A 20,802-nucleotide genomic window follows, 5' to 3' on the forward strand; every position below is an offset into this window, starting at 1 on the left:
TTTAAAACACATTGAGAGTACTTTTTAGAGTATTTTTTTATCGGACGTATGATAAGTTGAAAGTGCTGCTTCATAGTCATTCCATTCCTATAGGTAATGGTCATTTAAAAAAAAGAAATTGTATTATAATCTCCTTCCAATCCCTCGTCTCTGAATATGTTTTTATTTTTTTCCTTTAAGGACACTTTGTCGTAGCTGACTTTAATGCAAACTACTGTATCCACATCGTTAGATTGAAGAAGGAGCGATCTAAACCGTCCGATCGCTTAGATTAGGTGGGGCGTCGGTGACCTGTCCACTCGCTCACCATATTCTATGAGACAATTTTAGAAAGTGTGCGCTTTCTTTCTGCGCGGCGTTCATCGTATTTCGGTTTTGTTCGGTGTTTACACACGCGTCTCGTAGCGCGTGAATACTCAACCTTTCACCATTGTTTTTAGACTTTCTGATGTGTTTTTCTTGTTTCTTTTTAATTATCACTAGAACTAGAATGTCCACGTACCGTTACACCCGTTTAGTTTAAAGAACCTTTTCAGCCAACACGGGCCCACGTATAGTTACACCTAGACTGTCCAATTCTAATTACCGCCTTTTTTTATCACATTAGAAAATGACTTCTTAATTTTCTGATTTTTTTTTTTAATTACATAGGGAATAGGGATAGGAGAAATGGGAGAGTAGATTACAAGGTGGTGGAATCAAATCCTTACAAACAAAGTCAAAGTTTAGATGGTCAACCAACTGAACTATTAAGATCCCGCTTAATTTTATATTGACAAGGTGTTTAAGAAGTTTGTTTTCTGATTTTTCCTCCGGTGTCCGGTATCCACATTGAAGTCGGACTATATTCGAATTCGAGCCGCGTAGGGTCCATTCGGGGAAATCGCTCCCTATCAAGAATTTTTTTTCATACCAAGAATTAGAACACGAGATCTTTAATTAAGAAAAGAGCAACTTCTATCCGTTGCACCACATTCGTTGATGCCCGTGTGTTTTAAGAAATTTAATTTGACTAAGTTTCTTACAAACAAGGCTGGCCTACGAAACAAACTAATTTTATGACAACTCATGAATTATCAAGCGAATTAGTTTAATAGCTTGTACCTCTGTTTGGTCTAGCTTTTGAAAGGCCAAAGATATTTTTTAAACACTTATTTTAGAGAATGAAAGTATTTGACCAAGTTTTTGATAATGAAATTAGTAGGTGTTTGATCATAGAAATCAAAAACTTTTTCACCTTTTTTGGCATTTTGGAGTTGGAGTTGGAGTTGGAGCTGTGTTTGCCATAGTTTTTGCAAATAGTATTTTTTGTTGAAATGTACTTATTTTGGTTGTGAAAAAAGTGAATTCTTGTTTTTCAAATTCCAATTTGGAATTTTTCTGGCCAAACACTAATTTTTGAAAAAAGTAAAAAAAAAAATCCGGAAAAAAGTGAATAATTCTTATGGCCAAACGGGTCCTTAGTGTTTGTGAGTTGTAGGAGAAATTGTTTTACACCATTTTTGAGCTTTTAAGCGGAAATTGATATATTTGTTACTCGTAAAAGTAAATATTTTGATTTTTCAAAACAAGATTACCTGTAAAAAAAATCATACCAAATTAACATTAGTAGTACCTTTCATTTTTTATAATTAGAGACATCAAAACACTTTTTGAAAATGTATGCCAGATTTAACCAATAAGCCAGACAAAACGCTATTTTCGAAACACTTTTTCAAAAAAAAAAAAAAAGAGCTATTGATAAGGATTATTTCTCAAATAAATTTATTTTGATAACTTGACGGAACAGGTTATAAGACGGAGTAAGCAGATATCGCAAGAAAAAAAAAAATGTTGGAACTAGGCTATGAGAGGGGTAATTTCCAAGTTTATTAAAATGTAAAATTAAGAAAGAATCAAAGAAAACTGTATTGGGAAATTTTGTATAATACAAATGGATGTATGCTGTGACGACACGTGTCAATAGACATGAATCGGGTCCAAGTCAGTACTCGGAGCCCCCCGGAGGTATTCGCATGTCTCTGGAGTCTCACTAGGATTTGTGTCTCCGGGAAATTTGTGAATATGATAAAGGCAGCGGTTGAAGAGGCCAATGGTCAATCATTACGAGAAGACTTTGCACTTCCCACGGGATATTAATAGGCATTATTGTCATCTTTATTGTCCATCATTAATGTAGCATTAATTTGTAATATTAATGGGGGCATAATTCATAGAATGCGTACCCCTGAGTCCAAGTATAAATAGGGTTTCTCATTTCATTGTAAAGCATCGAAGAAATATATACAAGGCACACTTGATACTTGCACTATTTTCTAGTTTCATGTTTCAATTCAGCTTGTCAATATAGCAACAGATAGCTTACCCGGAGACTCTAGCTCAAAGCTTCTTCAAGGCTCAGGCTATTCTACTCGATTACATTTCGTTTATATTAATTTCTATTGTAAATTATCTTGCTATTCTAGGCACTCTGATCCACATGTCCTTGATCACGTATACAAATTCAACTGTACCAATTTACGGGTAAACAGAAGCTATGTTATCTTCAATATATACAAGGAAAAGGCAGCTGGCGCATCATTGGAAAATAAGTGAAATATGGGAAAATCCTTGCACGGTTGCACCGTCAACGAATCTCATTAAATTTATATGGTTCTTTTGCATAGACGGAAATATTCCCATAATATAGATGAAATCATTTTTATAGTATTTATATGGGTTAGTTTTACGTACACGAATGATGAATATATATATATATATATATATATACGCACACAAATTAATTATTACGTAATTATAGGTAAAGAATTAAATATTGATTAATATGCCAATAAAGATAATAATTAATTCACTATATTACAAATTAAAATTCATTAATAACGTAAAAATCAGTTATTCAAACTATAGTTGTTTGCGTCCGCAGAAGTAGGTCTTGCCATCACTACTTTTCACTTTGACAAAAAATGAAGAAAGAACCATCAATATTTTCTTGTTGGGCATTTTACTCAGATTAGCAAAATCTCCTCCACGAACAATTGAGTGGACAATTATTTAGAAGTAACAAAATATGTTAGGTGAATAAGCAAATTAGTAGTATGAACTTGATTTTTCGTCCAGGGTGTTGTGGAGTTAGGCAGGGACAAGTGGCACATATGCCCCATGCCTCCCAATAGGAAAGCCTCTCTAAGAACATTAGAATAAACAGTAAGTTAAAAGGAATACTCCCAAAAAGTAATAAATATACATATATGCTTTGCCAAAAAAAAAAGGTATCAAAATTAATTTTCATATTTTTTCATAGACAAGGGTTTCAGATGGCTTTCCTTTTTGTTTTAAAGAAAAGCATTGATGAAAATTTCTAGCAACCAAAGTCATAAGCCTGTTATTTGACATTTTTTTTGATTTTTTTTTTTTTAATGTTTTTGGTATTTGTTAAAAAGCATGGGGGTGTAACAGGCAAGTGTTTTGATATGTAAGTAGGAAAAGTTGGTTAAAGAATAATAAAATAGGACCCATATGTAAACATTGTGTGGGTAATATGTGGTACGTACGTCTTTTCCCTACAAAAAAAGAATTTCCCTACTGAAAAGGAATATGACCATTGAAATGGAGAGATTGTATCGTCACTATTATTCAGTTGTTGATTAAATTTAAATTCCCATTTAACTCCAAAATGAAGATCCGCATCCATGGAATAAAATTGATAATTGGTCTTCCTAGAGGAAAAGACGAAATTACTATTCTATAGTGTTCTTAACTTTTACTCTTTGTAAACATGGACTTTCTGAAGTGGCCAAGTGGAGAATAAAACTCCTTTTTTTTTTTTGTTAACAGATGAAACGTTACATAATGTTGACAAAGCTTTGTTGGTGGTAGGGGTGTTCAAACGAGACCGAAAAACCGATCCGAACCGATAAACCAAGTCAAACCGATTTAATAAATCGAAAACCGGCTCAGTTTGGTTTGGTTTGGTTTTAGATTTTTAAAAACCGATAACATTTGGTTTGGTTTGGTGTTACTCATAAAACAAACTGAACTAAACCGAACCGAACCGATAAATATGTACATATTTAAAATATTATATATATTTATATATGTTAGTTAAACTTTATCTATTTTTTAACTTCTTCATAATTTAGGACCATTCCAAGAGAAAAGTCTAGCCCATGTTCTCCAAGCCCATTTACAGTTAAAGTAAAATATAAATCTCTTACTGAATAGTTAACATAAATAAACTCTCCATGATTACATTTGTCTGTTAAGAGGTTTCTCTCCTGAATTTTTTTATTCTACTTTTTGGTAATCTTTTTTTTTTTTTTAATACAAATACATGCTAAATATTCTAAAAAGAAGTTATGTTTTGTGAGTGCACCATGCACTATCTTTTGATGTCCATTCTTGTCTATTGTGGCTAGGCTTGTTAAGTGGTACTTTGTGTTGTTGCGTGCCAGCTTCACCACAGCTCCACATCAGAATCATCATCAAGGCAACAGAGCTTCGTCCTTTCAAGATGAACAGCAACCGCTCTTGCCGGTTGGCTTGCCATTCTGTTCTTGATTGAAGCAGCCATAGCCATGAAAGCATGTTCTACATTAGTGACACTTTTTGCACTTGTTTCCATGAAAGGTATGCCAATTTCATCAGCAAAAGCCTGAGTTGTCTCTGTGGAAACTACCGTCTGTGCTGTGAGATCACACTTATTTCCAATAAGAAGTTTGTTCACATTATCACTTGCATATCGGTCTATTTCACTCAACCATTGCTTGACATTGTTGAAGCTCTCTTGGTCGGTTACATCATAAAATACAATTATTCCATGTGCACTGCGATAGTACAAGAAGCTTTAATCCCTGTAAGTCTGTAACTTTTTCTTCCCTTTTATTTTTTGGTTACTTTTTGTATGTTCCTTACTCTTTGTTTGTGTAATTATTTTTGTGTCTTTGAAGTTTTACTTGAATGAATTGCTTCTCTAGTCTTTCATCTTGTATGTGTTTTTTATTTTATTTCTCTGTTATTTTAGATTTTCTCCACTGATTTAGATTTTTTCTGTTGATTTAGTTTTTATCTAATGATTTTGAATTTCTCTATTTATTTAGATTTTTGGATACTTTTTTTCAGATGGAAACTACAACTACTCAAAAGTGCAAGTTTGTAAATAAGTTTGTCAATTTTTTTGCATTATAAAATATATTATTACAATCCGGAAAAACCAAACCAAACCGATAAAACCGACAAAACCGATAAAACCGAAACCGATAGAATTTATACTATAATGGTTTGGTTTGGTCTGAATATTAAAAAAAACCGCCTTGATTGGTTTGGTTTGGTTTTAGCCAAAAACCGAGTCAAACCGGACCATGAACACCTCTAGTTGGTGGCCATTTGAGCCCCTGGTAGTTCGGTGTCGTCTACCAATTAATAACTGTTACACGCTGAAATAGTCCTAGTGCAAATAGTTCCTAGAATGTCTTGCCAAACAACATCAGTTGCAAATATTGAAGGAACTACCAAAATTTTAATTTTATCAACAAAAAAAAAAAAAAAAAATTGCTCCCTCCTTAGTGCTCCATGTATGTGTGCTTGATGGCTTTCAACTTTTGCATTAGTGACCTGCATTCAAAGATAATTAGAGAATAAAATATTGAAAAATATTATCCGAGAACATAAAATATATGACGAAAAACACAAAAAGGAATATTTGACAATATAAATAACGAACATAAAATTGGAGGCTTGAAACACGTGCGAAACGCTTTCTTAAAAATAATATTTCCTTATCCTTCGTGAGATTGCTATGGAATTGTACGCATATAGTTTTAATGAATATGACAAGCCTTTTGGATATCTGTGCTAAGCAAACAGTGAAAAAAATCGTCTTAGGAAAGCAAGAAATTTTATGGTTTTCAAGTGCAAGATTTTTTGTAGAAGAAAAAAGTTTTCTTTGTGATGAAAGATAAAGTTCACGGATTAAAAGTAGTTGGCTTTAAATGAAATTAGTGGTAACCCAATAATGAAAGAACACACCCTTTCATTTAAAAGACACTTTTTTAAAAACAAAACACTTTAATTTTAATTTATATTTAAATAAAATTCCAACAAAAAAAATCTACTTTCGCTTAAACATGAATCGTCACTAAAGACTACACACATTCGATGATTATACTTGAACTAAATTATCACGATTAATTTTATAATTGAGTAGAAAATGCAAATCACTAAACTCTATTTAGTAGTAACTGCTTATATAAAAGACTCATATATATAATTATCTATTTATTCATTAAATTACTATAAACATGGAATGTAGGTTGTCTTTTTTTTTTTGAAATTGACAACACAAAATTAGGTAACGTTTTTTGAAATTGACGAAACAAAAAGTTAAATCCCCTCCAATATTGCATTGTGAGAAGGGATTTCTCTATCTTTCTAGACTAGATGGCACCACCATTCATTAGTATATACAATGTCCCTTTGATATAGTGGTGGGGAATCAAAGGTCTACACCGTATATCAAAGCTTAAAAAGAAAAAAGGAAATAAGTTTTTCTAATTTGATTTGTTCAGTAAAAAGGCTTGGAAATACGTTTATTTCTTGTCCTTTTCCATTACCTTATTCTTAAAAAAAACGTATATAAATGTAATATAAAGTTGATTGATGACTAAATGTGGTCCAACAGCACGACGCTATTATGGGATGCCGTGTACAAAAGAAAGAAAGTCTAATCTTCTTGCTGTTGTTATTACCAGTTGTTAATTAAGTAAAACAACTGCTTTATCTTCAACTTACTTACAAGACAATGATATATTACATTATTATCCCGTAGCATTAAAAAAATGGTTATCAAATTACATACGTCTTCGTGTTAGGTTTTTGAGTTTTCGGATTTTCCCTTTCTATACGAAATTGGATTAATAAAATTCAATTCAATTTGGATCAGACCAATTTTACCCAAAATTTGTTCTATATATAGGATTAATTTTGGTCTTATTTTGACAAAACAAGAGTAAATTTATAGCAGCCATATAGAGAGAAAAACGTAAGAGAGAAAGCAGATTTTCGTCCAGAAATTTTCTGCCACAGCAGTCCACTTTAAATTGCGTTTCCCGATTCGGTAACCGTTGAATTGTGCTGAAATTTGAACTGGGGATTCTCAACATCCGGTTCTTCAGTTTCAACGGTGGAGGTCGGATTTTGTGTTATGTATCTCCAGTTTTCGAGTATGAACAGTAGCTCGTTTTTGGGGGTGATTTCTCTCCTTTCATCACTAGTTTTGGTGCTATCTTTTATATATTGTTGTTCCGTGCTTGGCTTTGTTGTTGTAGCCATTTGGAGAACATTGTTGTAACTCTTGTTGATTATAGTGGAGCTTTTGTGGGCCGGAGGTCCCGTGGATGTTTTCGCTCTTCACCTTGAAGGGGTTTTACCACGTAAATTTGGTGTCTCTTCCATTCGATTTATTTTTGCTTGCTTTGCTATTTTATTGTTGGTATAACTGCTGCTTGGATTTCCGTTTGTGCTAGTGTTTATTGTCTTCTCTTGGTTCAAATAGTGTGGGAAGTTTCGACTTGGGTATTTCTTCTGCTGTTACCTCATCGTGCAATTTGATTATTGCTTGTTTCTTCCCAACAAAGTGGTATCAGAGTTTGTGGTTGTATTTGGTTGTGTTGATCGTCTATTTGAATGATGGAGGCAAATATGAGCAAGATGGTTTGTTTAAATGGCAGTAATTACCATATTTGGAAAAGCAAGATGAAAGACCTTCTATTTGTCAACAAATTGCATTTACCTGTGTTTGCTTCTAAGAAACCCGAGTCTATTAAAGATGAGGATTGGGAATTTGAGCACTTACAGGTTTGTGGCTATATTAGGCAATGGGTTGAAGATAATGTTCGAAATCATAGTGTGAATGAGACAAATGCTAAAAGCTTGTGGGAAAAGCTCGAGATACTTGTCACGACCCAACCCCGTGGGCCGCGACTGGTACCCTAACTGGGTACCCGTACATACTTACCCGACCGACTTTCGAATCATACAGATTTTTTTTTTTTTTTTTACAGAAGTTACAGAAGTAGGTCGATACAAATACGGCACGCGCGCAAACATACATATATATACATACATACCTGAACATACAGACATTTACATATAAGCCGATAAGGCTAACATACCGACGAAATCCGTAACCCACACATCTATCTACAGGCCTCTACAGACATACAGAATCATATGACGGGACAGGGCCCCGCCGTACCCAGAATTTTCATACATACAGAACATACGGAAGAACAGAAGATATATACCAAAAGTATATGCTCCGGATCGAAGGAGCTCTTCAAACAGCAGAGTCAGAAACCTACGATGGCGGCGTATCACCTGGTGCGTCTGTACCTGCGGGCATGTAGCGCAGTCCCCGAATAGCGGGGGTCAGTACGAAAAATGTACCGAGTATGTAAAGTAGAAACATAGCAGATATAAACATAGTCCGAACCGGAGTCACAGAAATATAACGGACAGAACCATAAATCAGACGGACGGACAGAGTCATGATCCAGACAGACATACAGAGTCGTGGTTCAAACAGATAAACAGAATCATGGTTCGGACAGACAGACGGAATCATAATACGGACAGACGAGCAGAATCAGTATCCATACAGACGTACATAATCGGAGTCCATACGGGCGTACCGAATAAAAATCCATACGGACATACAGAATCAGAATCCCTACGGACATACAGAATCAGAAGCCATACGGACCTACAGAATCAGAATCCATACGGACATACAGAATCAGAATCCATACGGACATACAGACATAGTTGTAATTCAGACGGACAGACAGAAGTATGTCGGACAGAATTATGCATGCAGAGTAGTACAGAGTCATACAGAATCATACAGAGGCATGTGCTTAAATAAATACAGATGGCACACGCATACATTCATACAGATCCCGGCCCTGTCTGGGGGCGGGGTAACAGAACCCGGCCCTCTTAGTAGGGGACGCGGTGGACAGACAGAATCAGATCAGATCATATGTCATCCTGGCCGCCATCCCCATACACAGATCATAATATCATACAGACATACAGATCCCGGCCCGCACGCCGAGGGACGCGGTGAACAATGCAGGGAAATATGCACGATAACAGAACCTGGCCCGGGACACAGTGAAGGAATGCATTGAGACAGACACGAACCGATAAATGAGAAACTACTTACATACAGACTCAATCAAACTGAAGGGTGCCAAACGGCGAGTCAAAATCAGAGTATCCAGATAGTATGCATAGTACGCGCCTATATCCTAGTTGGGAAGGCACGAGAGATTATTATCAGAATCAGATTCTCAGATGTTCAGAAATCATTTTGTAAAAGTTGCATAAAAATGGTCATATCATACACAAAAAAAATAGTCCAGAGGTTTTTAGAGAAAATCGGACCAAAACGGAAGTATTTACAATTATACAGAAGGTACCGGGCCTTGTGGGCCCGCCTCGGACCAACTCGAGGCTACATAGGTAAATTATTGCTAATAGACCTTATGAGGTCATCCATAGTCGTTTGGAAGTGTTCCGACTCCGTTTAGGGAAGTTTTGTACAAAAATTCACTTTAAAGGCAATTTGTAAGAAAATAGCTTCAATTGGATTGAAGGAATTGGAGCGGTTTTCCGTCTCGAATTCCGGGGAACGGAGTCGTACTTACGGCTCGTGGCTGAGCCTATCACATCCAGAACATGCCTAGGAACAAAGGGAAATGCTTCACATACCTCGATGGCGCCTTATGCTCGCTTGGCGTCAATCCAGATTTCGTCCAAAATCTGGAAATGGTCAAGTTTACCATTTGTTAGTTTCAAACTTTCAATATTCCAACTTTACACATACTTGCCTACCGAAATTTCGGCAGCATTTCCTCTGTATATAAGACATCCCCGAGACTTAGCTCGGCTCAATTCATCAACACAACAACCCAGAAATGACATCAAAACATCAATAGACATTAAAACATACACTATGGCACCATTAGCCATCTTTCGACATAACGGAACGTCTTTCGTTTCAAACTTACATTTCCAAACCAAACTCATTATTTTCATATTCATCATCCATCAAATTCATTACGACATACATCGGAGGCATCCATACCATTTTCACACAATATTCATAAGATACGCAAGCATTCAAACTTTCCGTTAAGTCACTACTTTTCCAATTTTTCCTAACCTTCCACATACAAGTTCATTATACAATTCGTTCTTCCAAATTCATCAACAATGATCATAATTTGCCTCTTGATACTTTCATTTCCATTTTTACATAAATCCTAACAAGGTTGCATATTCTCCTACAACAACTTAATAACCATTTTTTTCCAAGATAATAAAGATTGTCATCTTTCCATTCACTTCACCATAACACACTTAGCATGAAAACAAGATCAAATTCATATTCCATACTCAACATAGCACCACACGGCCACCTCCTATATTTTCCAATTTTCACTAATCCATTCCACTTTCATTTCTAACACAATTTCCATCATGCTACAACTAAATTACAACATGAATTCAAGCCATCTTAAACATACAATTCATGCATAAATTCGGCCAACATGCATGATTTTCAACTCACAAAATTTCCATGTTTTTCACTCATTCACACATACTACAACATACATATACCATTCATAACATAGCAAAAGCATGAAATCCTTACCTTTCTTCAAGTTCTTCACTTGGAGGTTAAAATTGTTTTCTTGCCACAATACTTATATTAACTTGTAGAGGACCTTGAGCTTAGTACTAATCTCACAAGACTTGGATTTTTAAATCAAAGATTTGGCTCCCAAAATTTTTCTTTCTTTTCTCTTTTCTTTTCTCCTCAAACCCGAATGCTCCCTCTCTCTCTTTTGTTTGTTCTTATTTCCTTTTTCTTAAAGCTTCTCTATACTTATCCATTTTATATAATTTCCCATGGAATTTATTTAATCCATGGGCTTGGATGTGTGGTGGCCGGTTGGGCCTATCCCACTTGGGCCTCATTTTTATTTTATTTTGTTGAGCCCACTTTGGCTATATTTTGCAATTCATAAGGCAAGTTTCCAAAATTCCAATTTTGCCCTTGGCCACCTTTCGTAATTCCACACCATTGTATTCACAACCTACACCTTCATACCAAGTAAGGGTCAATTGTGGCCTTATTCATCACAAGTCAATTTATCTTGAATTTTTCGAATAAGCGAAAATGTCGGATGTAACAATACTTTATGCTTCGAAGACTAGCAATAATAAGTTGTTCCTACTGAAACAATTGATGAATATTAGATACAAAGAGGGCAGTCCTATTTTTGATCATATCAATGATTTTCAGGGTGTCCTTGATCAGCTGTCTGGAATGGGTGTCAAGTTTGATGAAGAAATACAGGGACTTTGGCTTCTTAATACTCTGCCAGACTCTTGGGAAACTCTTCGAGTTTCTTTGACTAATTCTGCTCCCAGTGATGGTGTAACCATGGAATATGCTAAGAGTGGTGTTTTGAATGAAGAGATGAGAAGAAGATCTCAAGCGTAGTCTTCTTCAACTTCACACTCCGATGTTTTGGTTACTGAAGACAGGGGGAGAAGTAACTTCAGAGGTCAGAATGACATAGGCAAAAGTAGAAGCAAGTCAAGATCCTCCAGGTACAAGAATCTTACATGTGATTATTGTCACTTGAAAGGGCACATCAAGAAACATTGCTACAAGTTTAAGAGAGACCAAAAAAGGCAAAAGAAAGAAGACAATAATGAAAATCGTGTTGCTGTTGTCGCTGAAAATGATCTTCTTGTTGCTTGTGGTAAAAATGATATCAATCTTTTTTATGATGAGTCTACTTAGTTTATGGATTCAGGTGCCACTTCTCATGTCACGCCAAAGAAGGAATTATTTTCTTCTTATACTCTGGGTAATTTTGAAAATTTACGAATGGGCAATAATAGTGAGGTTGAGGTACTTGGCATTGGCACAGTTTGCTTGAAAAGTAAGAACGGTTCGAGGTTGGTTCTTAACAATGTCAAGCATGCTCCAGATGTTCGGCTAAATTTAATTTCTGTAGGAAAACTTGATGATGAGGGTTATGATCAAACCGTTGGTGGTGGCCAGTGGAAGCTTCTTAAAGGTTCAATGATTGTGGCTCGAGGTAACAAGATATCTGACTTGTACTTATTTCAGGGCTCCATTTGTAGTGACTCAGTAAATTTGGTGGAGAATGATACTTCATCAGAATTATGGCATAGAAGGCTGAGTCATATGAGCGAGAAGGGGGTTGATAACTTGGCTAAGAAGAATTTGCTTTCTTGAGTGAAACAAGCAAATTTAAAGAGATGTGTTCATTGCTTAGCCGGGACACAGAAAAGAGTTTCTTTTCACAGTCATTCGCCTTCAAGAAAGCTGTATTTACAGGAGTTGGTGCATTCTGATTTATGTGGTCCTTTTAAAGTAAGCTCTCGTGGTGGTGCACTTTACTTTGTGACTTTTATTGATGATCATTCTCGCAAACTCTGGGTATTTCCTTTGAAGTCCAAGAATCAAGTACTTGCTGTGTTCAAGACTTTTCAGGCCTTGGTTGAGAGACAAACGGGAAGAAACTAAAATGCATTCGCTCAGACAATGGTGGTGAATACATTGGTCCCTTTGATAATTATTGTAGACAGCAGGGTATTCGGCATCAGAAAAATCCTCCAAAGACTCCTCAGTTAAATGGTCTAGCAGCGAGGATGAACAGAACTCTAGTTGAGAGGGTTAGATGTTTGCTTTCAGATGCTAAGCTGCCAGATTCATTTTGGGCAGAAGCAATTAATACTGTTGCTTATGTTATTAATTTATCTCCTACTGTTGCTTTGGGTGGTGATGTCCCTAACAGAGTTTGGTTTGGTAAGAATGTCTCTTATGCTCATCTGAGAGTCTTCGGGTGCAAGGCCTTTGCATGTTCCTAAGGATGAGAGGTCAAAGCTGAAAGTTAAAACTAGGCAGTGTATCTTCATTGGTTATGGTCAAGACGAATTTGGCTATCTTTTCTATGATTCAGCTGAGAAGAAACTTGTTAGAAGCCATGATGTGTGTTCTTTGAAGACCAAACAATTGAAGATTTTGACAAAGCTGAGAAGGTTGATTCTCAGAGCAATGAGAGCTTAGTTGATATTGATCCAGTTCCTGTGACTATTGCACCTGAAGAAAATCTTCAAAATAATGAAGATCAAGTTGATAATGAAGATAGTGATCATGTTCAGAATGACCAGCATGATGTTGTTGATGCTCTAGTGGAAGATGATGTGGTTAGCTAGCAACCAATTGCTATTGATGTTTCAGAGAGTTCTCTCAGAAGATTTATTAGAGAGAAAGTACCTTCATCTCGTTATTCTCTCAATGAGTTTGTACTCTTGACTGATGGGGGAGAACCTGAAAGTTTTGATGAGGCCATGAATAGTGAAGAAAAGGAAATGTGGTTTGATGCTATGCAAGATGAGATTAAATACTTGCATGATAATCATACATTTGATCTGGTTAAGCTTCCTAAAGACATAAAAGCTTTGAAAAACAGGTGGGTTTTTAGGGTGAAACATGAAGATGGTAACCCAGTTCCACAGTACAAGGCTAGATTAGTTGTCAAGGGCTTTAATTAGAAGAAGAGAGTTGATTTTGATGAAATCTTTTCTCCAGTTGTGAAAATGTCATCTATTCAGGTTGTCCTAGGCTTAGCTGCGAGTCTAGATTTAGAGTGTTGCTTGATTGCCTGGATGACGGTTACCTCCACATAGTCGGGAAGGGGAGAATTGTTAGGTTTTTGGGTTTTCCCTTCCTATGTGGAATTGGATTAATAAAACCCAATCCAATTTGGACCAGGCCAATTTTACCCAAAATTTCCTCTATATATAGGATCAATTTAGGTCTTATTTTGACAACACAAGAGTGAATTTATAGCAGCCATATAGAGAGAAAAACGTGAGAGAGAAAGTAGATTTTCGTCCAGAAATTTTCTGCTACAGAAGTCCACTTCATATTGCGTTTCCCGATTCGTTAACCGTTGGATTGTGCTGAAATTCGAACTGGGGGTTCTAAACATCTGGTTCTTCAATTTCAACGGTGGAGATCGGCTTTTGTGGTCTGTATATCCAGTATTTAAGTACGAACAGTAGCTCATTTTTGGGGGTGATTTATCTCCTTTCGTCACTAGTTTTGGTGCTATCTTTTATGTATTGTTGCTCTGTGATTGGCTTTGTTGTTGTAGCCATTTGGAGAACATTGTTGTAACTCTTGTTGATTATAGTGGAGCTTTTGTGGGCCGGAGGTCTCGTGGATGTTTTCTCTTCACCTTGAAGGGGTTTTACCATGTAAATTTGGTGTCTCTTTCATTCGATTTATTTTTGCTTGCTTTGCTATTTTATTGTTGGTATAGCTACTGCTTGGATTTCCGTTTGTGCTAGTGTTTATTGTCTTCACTTGGTTCAAATAGTGTGGGAAGTTTCGACTTGGGTATTTCTTCCGCTGTTACCTCGTCGTGCAATTTGATTATTGTTTGTTTCTTCCCAACACTTCGTCTCAATTTTGATAATTTCCGTTTAACTCGGCATGCCTATTTATAAAGGTGTTGAAAATGTATCAAGTTAATTGGATTTTGACTCGATACGTGGCAAGCGTAAAAGAAATTCATAATCAACCAGTGACAGGCTGAGGGCCTTGCCTAAGATCGGAGAACACTTGAGTAGGGGTGTTCATGGTTCGGTTTGGGTCGGTTATTGGTTAAAACCATAACCAAACCAATTTAGTCGGTTTTTAAATGTCTAAAACCATAACCAAACCAAGTAAAATAATAACCACCGGTTTGGTTATTGTCGGTTCGGTTCGGTTTGGTTCGGTTTATGACTAGCCGTGACAATTCAAATATTTTCTCTCTACATTCTTCAAATTTCTTATGAAGCTTTTTTTTCCTCATGACCCATAAGGGTGAACTTTGCTGCATATTGAGGGAAAGACACGCTGTTGGCAAATCAGGTGGACCAAACTTGCAACGCAGTTTAGATTCAAAAGAACAAGTCAAACAGAGGTTTCAAAATACAAACAACCCTTATGCTTACGACTTATTAGAGTTGGGTTTGGATTGTTGGATATATTCTTTTAAGACATGGGCCTTAAAAATAAGTAGACCAAAATTAAATTAATAATTAAAAGATATAAAATATCTTTAATTATTTATGAAAAGCTAATATTATACATATAAATAATTATAAATTTTATGTATATAATTATCGGTTTGGTTCGGTTATTTATTCGGTTATTTTTTACTATAACCATAACCAAACCAAATATTATCGGTTTTTCAAATTTAAAACCAAACCAAACCAAACTAAACCAAATGTCGGTTATTTTATTCGGTTTGATTAAATTTTCGGTTTGGTTTTGGTTTTAACCAAAACTGTGAACAGCCCTACACTTGAGCATCTAAGAACTTGGTCTTGGATTCGGTATGCACAGACCGAGTAACCGTGCTTTGGAAGGATCAACGTATCCAGACCATTTATTTTCCAATAATGGCCAACTTCTAAGATATCCCGATTTTTATTTAATCGCATTTGATAGCCCACCATTTTAAATGCCCCTATCTCCCCCATCAAACTACACATTATTAGCTATATTTACTTGTATACGGTAAAAATCGGATAGACTTGTATCCGAGGGAAACCGGAGTAAAGTCTAGAACCGAGAGGTCACGAACATGATCAGCTCTGCTTATCACCGAGGGTATTTCACCGGACATGGTAAATCTGATTATGTTACCTCTGCATGATCAACTCTGATTATGTTACCTCTGCATTTCTTTGTTGCAACTGCTAGGAAATTACAACAAGTACAATTAAATTACTAATTTTTAGAGGGTATTGTCCTAGTGATAATGAAGTGTGTACAGAACCATGAAATTTCATATTTGAATATCTGCAAAGATAAAAAAGACAGGTATTCAATGAAACAGTCTCTCCGTCTCATATTACTTTTCCACTGTCCCATTTACACGTTCTTTAAGAATTCATAAATAAAAACATATTTTTACTACATTACTTTTATCTCTCTCTAATTAATTACAGTCTAATCAATATTGATTACTTTGAAAAACATTAATGTTAAGGGCAAAATAGAAAAAATTTAATTAATTCTATATTGATTTTATAAATGAACAAGTATTTTGAGACGAATATTTATAGTAATGTAAACAACTAATATGGAACGGAGGAAGTACCGTAACTGTGTAAGTCCAAATGTAATAAAAAGGTGCATGCTACCAAAGCTCAGAAAGATACCTAAAAAGCTTCTCTTTTTTTCTCTTTTCTTTCACATTTTGATGGTGGATGTTTTTCTTTTTCCGGTTTTGTTGTTGTGGTGTGTGGTTGTGGAGGCAGTCAGACAGATACTATCTTACACAGTTACACTAGTTAGTTTGAATGATCAACAGTTAGGCTGGACTTTCTTCACATTTTACCCTCTATGAATTAAAAAAAAAAAAACACGGAAGAAACAAGCAGAGTATATTGCAAGGAATACTGCCACTGGCTTTATCATTTGACAACTTCATTGAACGGACAATGGACTTTGAACCGAAGCAACTGAAACATATTCAAAGCTTCTATTATTATAGAGTAGTATTTGTTTCTGATCCGATGTCCTATATTTATTCTAAGATTTGACTAAACTTAAATTACATCAGAACATTTTACTTCAAAAGTAAACTACTTGCCACCAAAATCGACTCTTTCGTAAGGTTTTTGAAGGTTTCTACAATGTTTTTCACTAAGCTCGATACGTAAAGCAAAGGGACGCGTGTCAGTGCAATTGAAGGAGGCTGTGAGATGAGGAAGAGTTAACAGTGACTTAACAGTAATTTTGGAAAATATAACATAGAATGTGATGGAATCTAGTGGCAGATATAGCTTTAGCGCTAGATAATTGAATCCCTAGTTTTAAAGTTCTTAATACATAATTCACTAAAAACTTCAAAAATTAAATCCATTGAAATAAAATTTTAGGTTCGTTTTTTCTTGAAATTATAATTACTAACTAAAAATTTCGAGTTCAAATTATGAAAATAAAAAGCTTTTTTTTTGTTCTTATTATTCCATAGAGGAATAGGAAAAATAATTTTGAGATAAAATGTGAATTTTACTTTGTGTTTGGTGAAAAAGATTATTCCAATACAGCTTATTTCAGAATTATTTATACGAAATATTTTGGTATTATTTGCTGGAAAGATTAGTATCTCAAAAGGAATGTCCATCATTTGTTGTTAGAAAACTTTTTAAGTAATATTATTTTTTATATTTACTTATTATTTAGTAAATTATTTTATTATGTACAACGGAGTCGAACTAGCTGTTAACTAACTGTTGGAGAGACACCTATACATACACTACTTCGGTGAACACAAATGAAATATAATTTTTCATATCTACTATGTTCTTGCTTCTATCTCCACTAATTTGGGTTCTTTCTTGAAATATTTGTTTCTACTCTCAGCTATGAAATAGTTTGTTAAATCGATCCTGATGATATGCCTAATAATACTATTCATTTGTGTGGACGAAGTATCGTTAAAGACAGCCTCAAGCTATGCTATCTCTATTCTCCAAAATATTATTTATCTAACATTATTTATATACCATATTCAATTTGAAATAAAACAACCAAATTATAAATGCACCTTTTAAAAACATTTCTCCTAAAGTCCTTTAATAGGTCTAGAACAAAAGTTGAAAATAAAAATTTATAATATAAAATTGAACAAATGTTTCATATTATACCCCTTTATCTTTATTTTTATTCAATAACTAAACATCTATTAAAATTAGTTCATTCATTATAATTAATTTCTTGTATGAGAATCCTATTCCTAAATACAACTTGTTTGACCTTAGGCTAAACCCGTCAACCGGTTCGGTTAAACCGGTTAAAATCGGTAACCGGACCGGTAAAATCGGAAACGAAACCGGAACCGGTAGAACCGGTTAATCGGTTTCGGGTAACCGTTTAATTATTACCGGTCCGGTTTCGATTTTTTTGAAACCGGAACCGGACCGGTTAAACCGGTGAAATAAAAAAAATAAAAAAATTATAGTCGTTGGCATTGGGCCTTTGTCCATTAATGGACCGTTGGCAACGGTCCATTTGCAAAAATGGTCATTGCCAAACGGTCATAAAATTAATTTTTGGCCCCCCAACTCCCCAAACTTTTTTTTTAACACTTTAACTCATCCCCCACCCCCTATATAAACCCTTCTTCATTTTCATTTTAATTCACACCAATTCACTCTTCTTCTCTTTCTCTCAAATCTCAATCTCTCAATTATAGTTACTTTGCAATAATTAGCCACAAAGTCTTATTATAGTTTCAACTTTCAATTATTAATTTTGCAATTATAATATTGTTGGTGGAGTTGGTGATTTTGCAACAATCCGAAGTACCTTTGGTGGATTTGCAATTCTAGCCGCCTTCACTTTGTTGGAAATTAATCCGGCAATTTGGTACCTTCGTTCCAACTCTATCTTTATTTTTCGCAATTTAATTCTAGCAATTTATTTTTCGCAATTTGATTCTAGCAATTTATTTTTCGCAATTTAATTCTAGCAATTTAATTTGTTGTAATTTATTTTCTTGTGATTTATTTGATTGTGATTTAAATTAATTCTATTTAATAATGTCAAAGAGATTAAGACGTGGTGCCGGTAGTAGTAGTGGTATTGTTAGGGGTGGGCTTAATGAGGAAACATTTGTAGAAGAAACACCTAATTTAGGTATTGATGTTGGTGAAAATAATCCACTTTTAGGTCATGAGGCAATGCAACAACATTTTACCGACACTTTTAATGAAGATGATGATGATGATGAAACACAACCCCCCGAAAATGCCATAGGAGATACATGTCCTGCACAATCACATACACAAGACAAACCGCCTAGAACTCGTAAGCCAACAGCTAAAGTTTGAAAATTTCTGACTAAGAATAGGGAAAACCAATCAGCTACATGTACCCTATGTGGACAAGTATTTAGTTTTAAACAAGGAACTGGTAAGGATGGTGGAACGGGTACACTAAATGGTTATATGAGAACCAAACATATGGATGTTTGGGGAGAGCAAACGGGTTCAAATGTGGGGGTATTTAAATGACGATAGACCCACGAACCGGTAGAAATTTTAAGTATGACAAGAAAAAAGAGCGTATTGAAATAGCTAAAATGGTAGCTTATGATTGTTTACCATTTTCCTTTCCCTTACGTTTGGGGTTTGTTACTTACATTCAACGTTGTTATAATCCGTTATTTGAGGGTATTCTTAGAAGTACTTGTAGAGCCGATGTTATATATTTGTTTAAAAAATATAGATTTTATTTGCGCCATGTATTTAATTCTTTAAATTGTAATGTTTGTCTTACCGCTGATTTGGGTCTTAGTCTTAACAAGTTAGATTTTTTTTGCTATTACATGTCATTGGGTTAATGACAACTGGGTTATGCAAAAAAGAATTATAGCTTTTTTATATGATGAAGAAAAAGGTCGTCACGATGAAATTTTTTTAGCGGATTCAATGTCTACTATTATGAGATTTTTTAACATTTATAGAAAAACACTTTGTATTGCTTTAGATAATGCTTCTAATAATACAAAGGCGATAGGTCTTATAAAAGAGAGCTAAACCCTCCGCTAAGAAATATTTTTCATGTAAGATGTAGTTGTCACATTTTAAACTTAATTGTTAAAGATGGTCTTGTGCATTTTGAAGATTCTGTTCAAAAAGTTAGAGATGCGGTTGCATTTCTTTTTTGTAATGCTAATAAGGGAAGAATTAGAGATTTTAAGAATGCTTGTGTGGAAAATAACCTTAGACCTAAGAAAATTCAAGTAGAAATTGAGATTAGGTGGAACTACACTTACATTATGCTACAACAAGCATATGAGTATAGGATTCCCATACAACAAGTTCACAACAAATATAATACTGATAGTGATGATTGGTTAAATTATTCGCATTGAGAAGATGTTAAAGAATGTGTTGACCTCTTAGAAAATTTTTATAATGCAACTCTTGCTTTTTCTAGACAATTCTATCCCACGGTAACCGGAATTTTAGCCTACTTAACGGAAATAGCTAGAGTTTTAAAAGAGTATAAATATAAACCCGGTTATCAAGTGGCTATTTTTGAAATGATAATCAAATTTAAGAAGTATTTTTTTCCCATCCCAACTTTATTTATATTGGGTTCTCTTTTAAATCCTTGTTTAAAAGTGTCTTATACTAAAAATTTGGTTAGTCAAATTTATACATTTTTAGAAATTGAAGAGGGAGTTCAACCATCTTTAGCTGAAGCCGAACTCGCTATTGATGATGAGTTTAGAAAAGTTTTTACTCGTTATTCTAGTTTGGAAGAACGTGCTACACCCGTTGCTCCACGCCCTATTACTTCTCAGAATAGGAAAAAGGGCTTGTCGGGTTTAAAACTTTTACATTCACAGCCAACTTCTTCTTGTACTGCAAACTTTGATGAATATAACTTTTATTTGATGCAGCCAAATGTGGATATCAAGGAACTGGATGACTTGGACGTCTTAGCATGGTGGAAGAAGTACAAGGCAAGTTATCCGGTACTTTCAAGAATGGCTTGAGATATCCTTACAGTTCAAGTATCAACCGTGGCTTCGGAGAGCGCATTTAGCCAAGGAAGACAGCAAATTGGAGACCATAGACATTCATTATCCGGCTTTAGCTTGCAAGTACTAG

The 20,802-nt window shown here is 35.0% G+C and overlaps 1 protein-coding gene across 1 annotated transcript; it reads right to left on the bottom strand.

Annotated features, from left to right (window-relative positions):
- Positions 1-4,453: 4,453 nt before the first annotated feature.
- LOC132631173 (GTP-binding protein YPTM2-like) lies at positions 4,454-7,593 on the bottom strand. The gene is made up of 2 exons (XM_060346768.1): positions 7,589-7,593; positions 4,454-4,823 (listed from the first exon to the last, which is right to left on the bottom strand). Exons 1-2 carry the CDS (start codon positions 7,591-7,593, stop codon positions 4,454-4,456), a joined length of 375 nt encoding a protein of 124 aa, XP_060202751.1.
- Positions 7,594-20,802: the final 13,209 nt, after the last annotated feature.

This window comes from Lycium barbarum, chromosome 3 (assembly GCF_019175385.1).
Source record: "Lycium barbarum isolate Lr01 chromosome 3, ASM1917538v2, whole genome shotgun sequence".
Taxonomy (NCBI): domain Eukaryota; kingdom Viridiplantae; phylum Streptophyta; class Magnoliopsida; order Solanales; family Solanaceae; genus Lycium; species Lycium barbarum.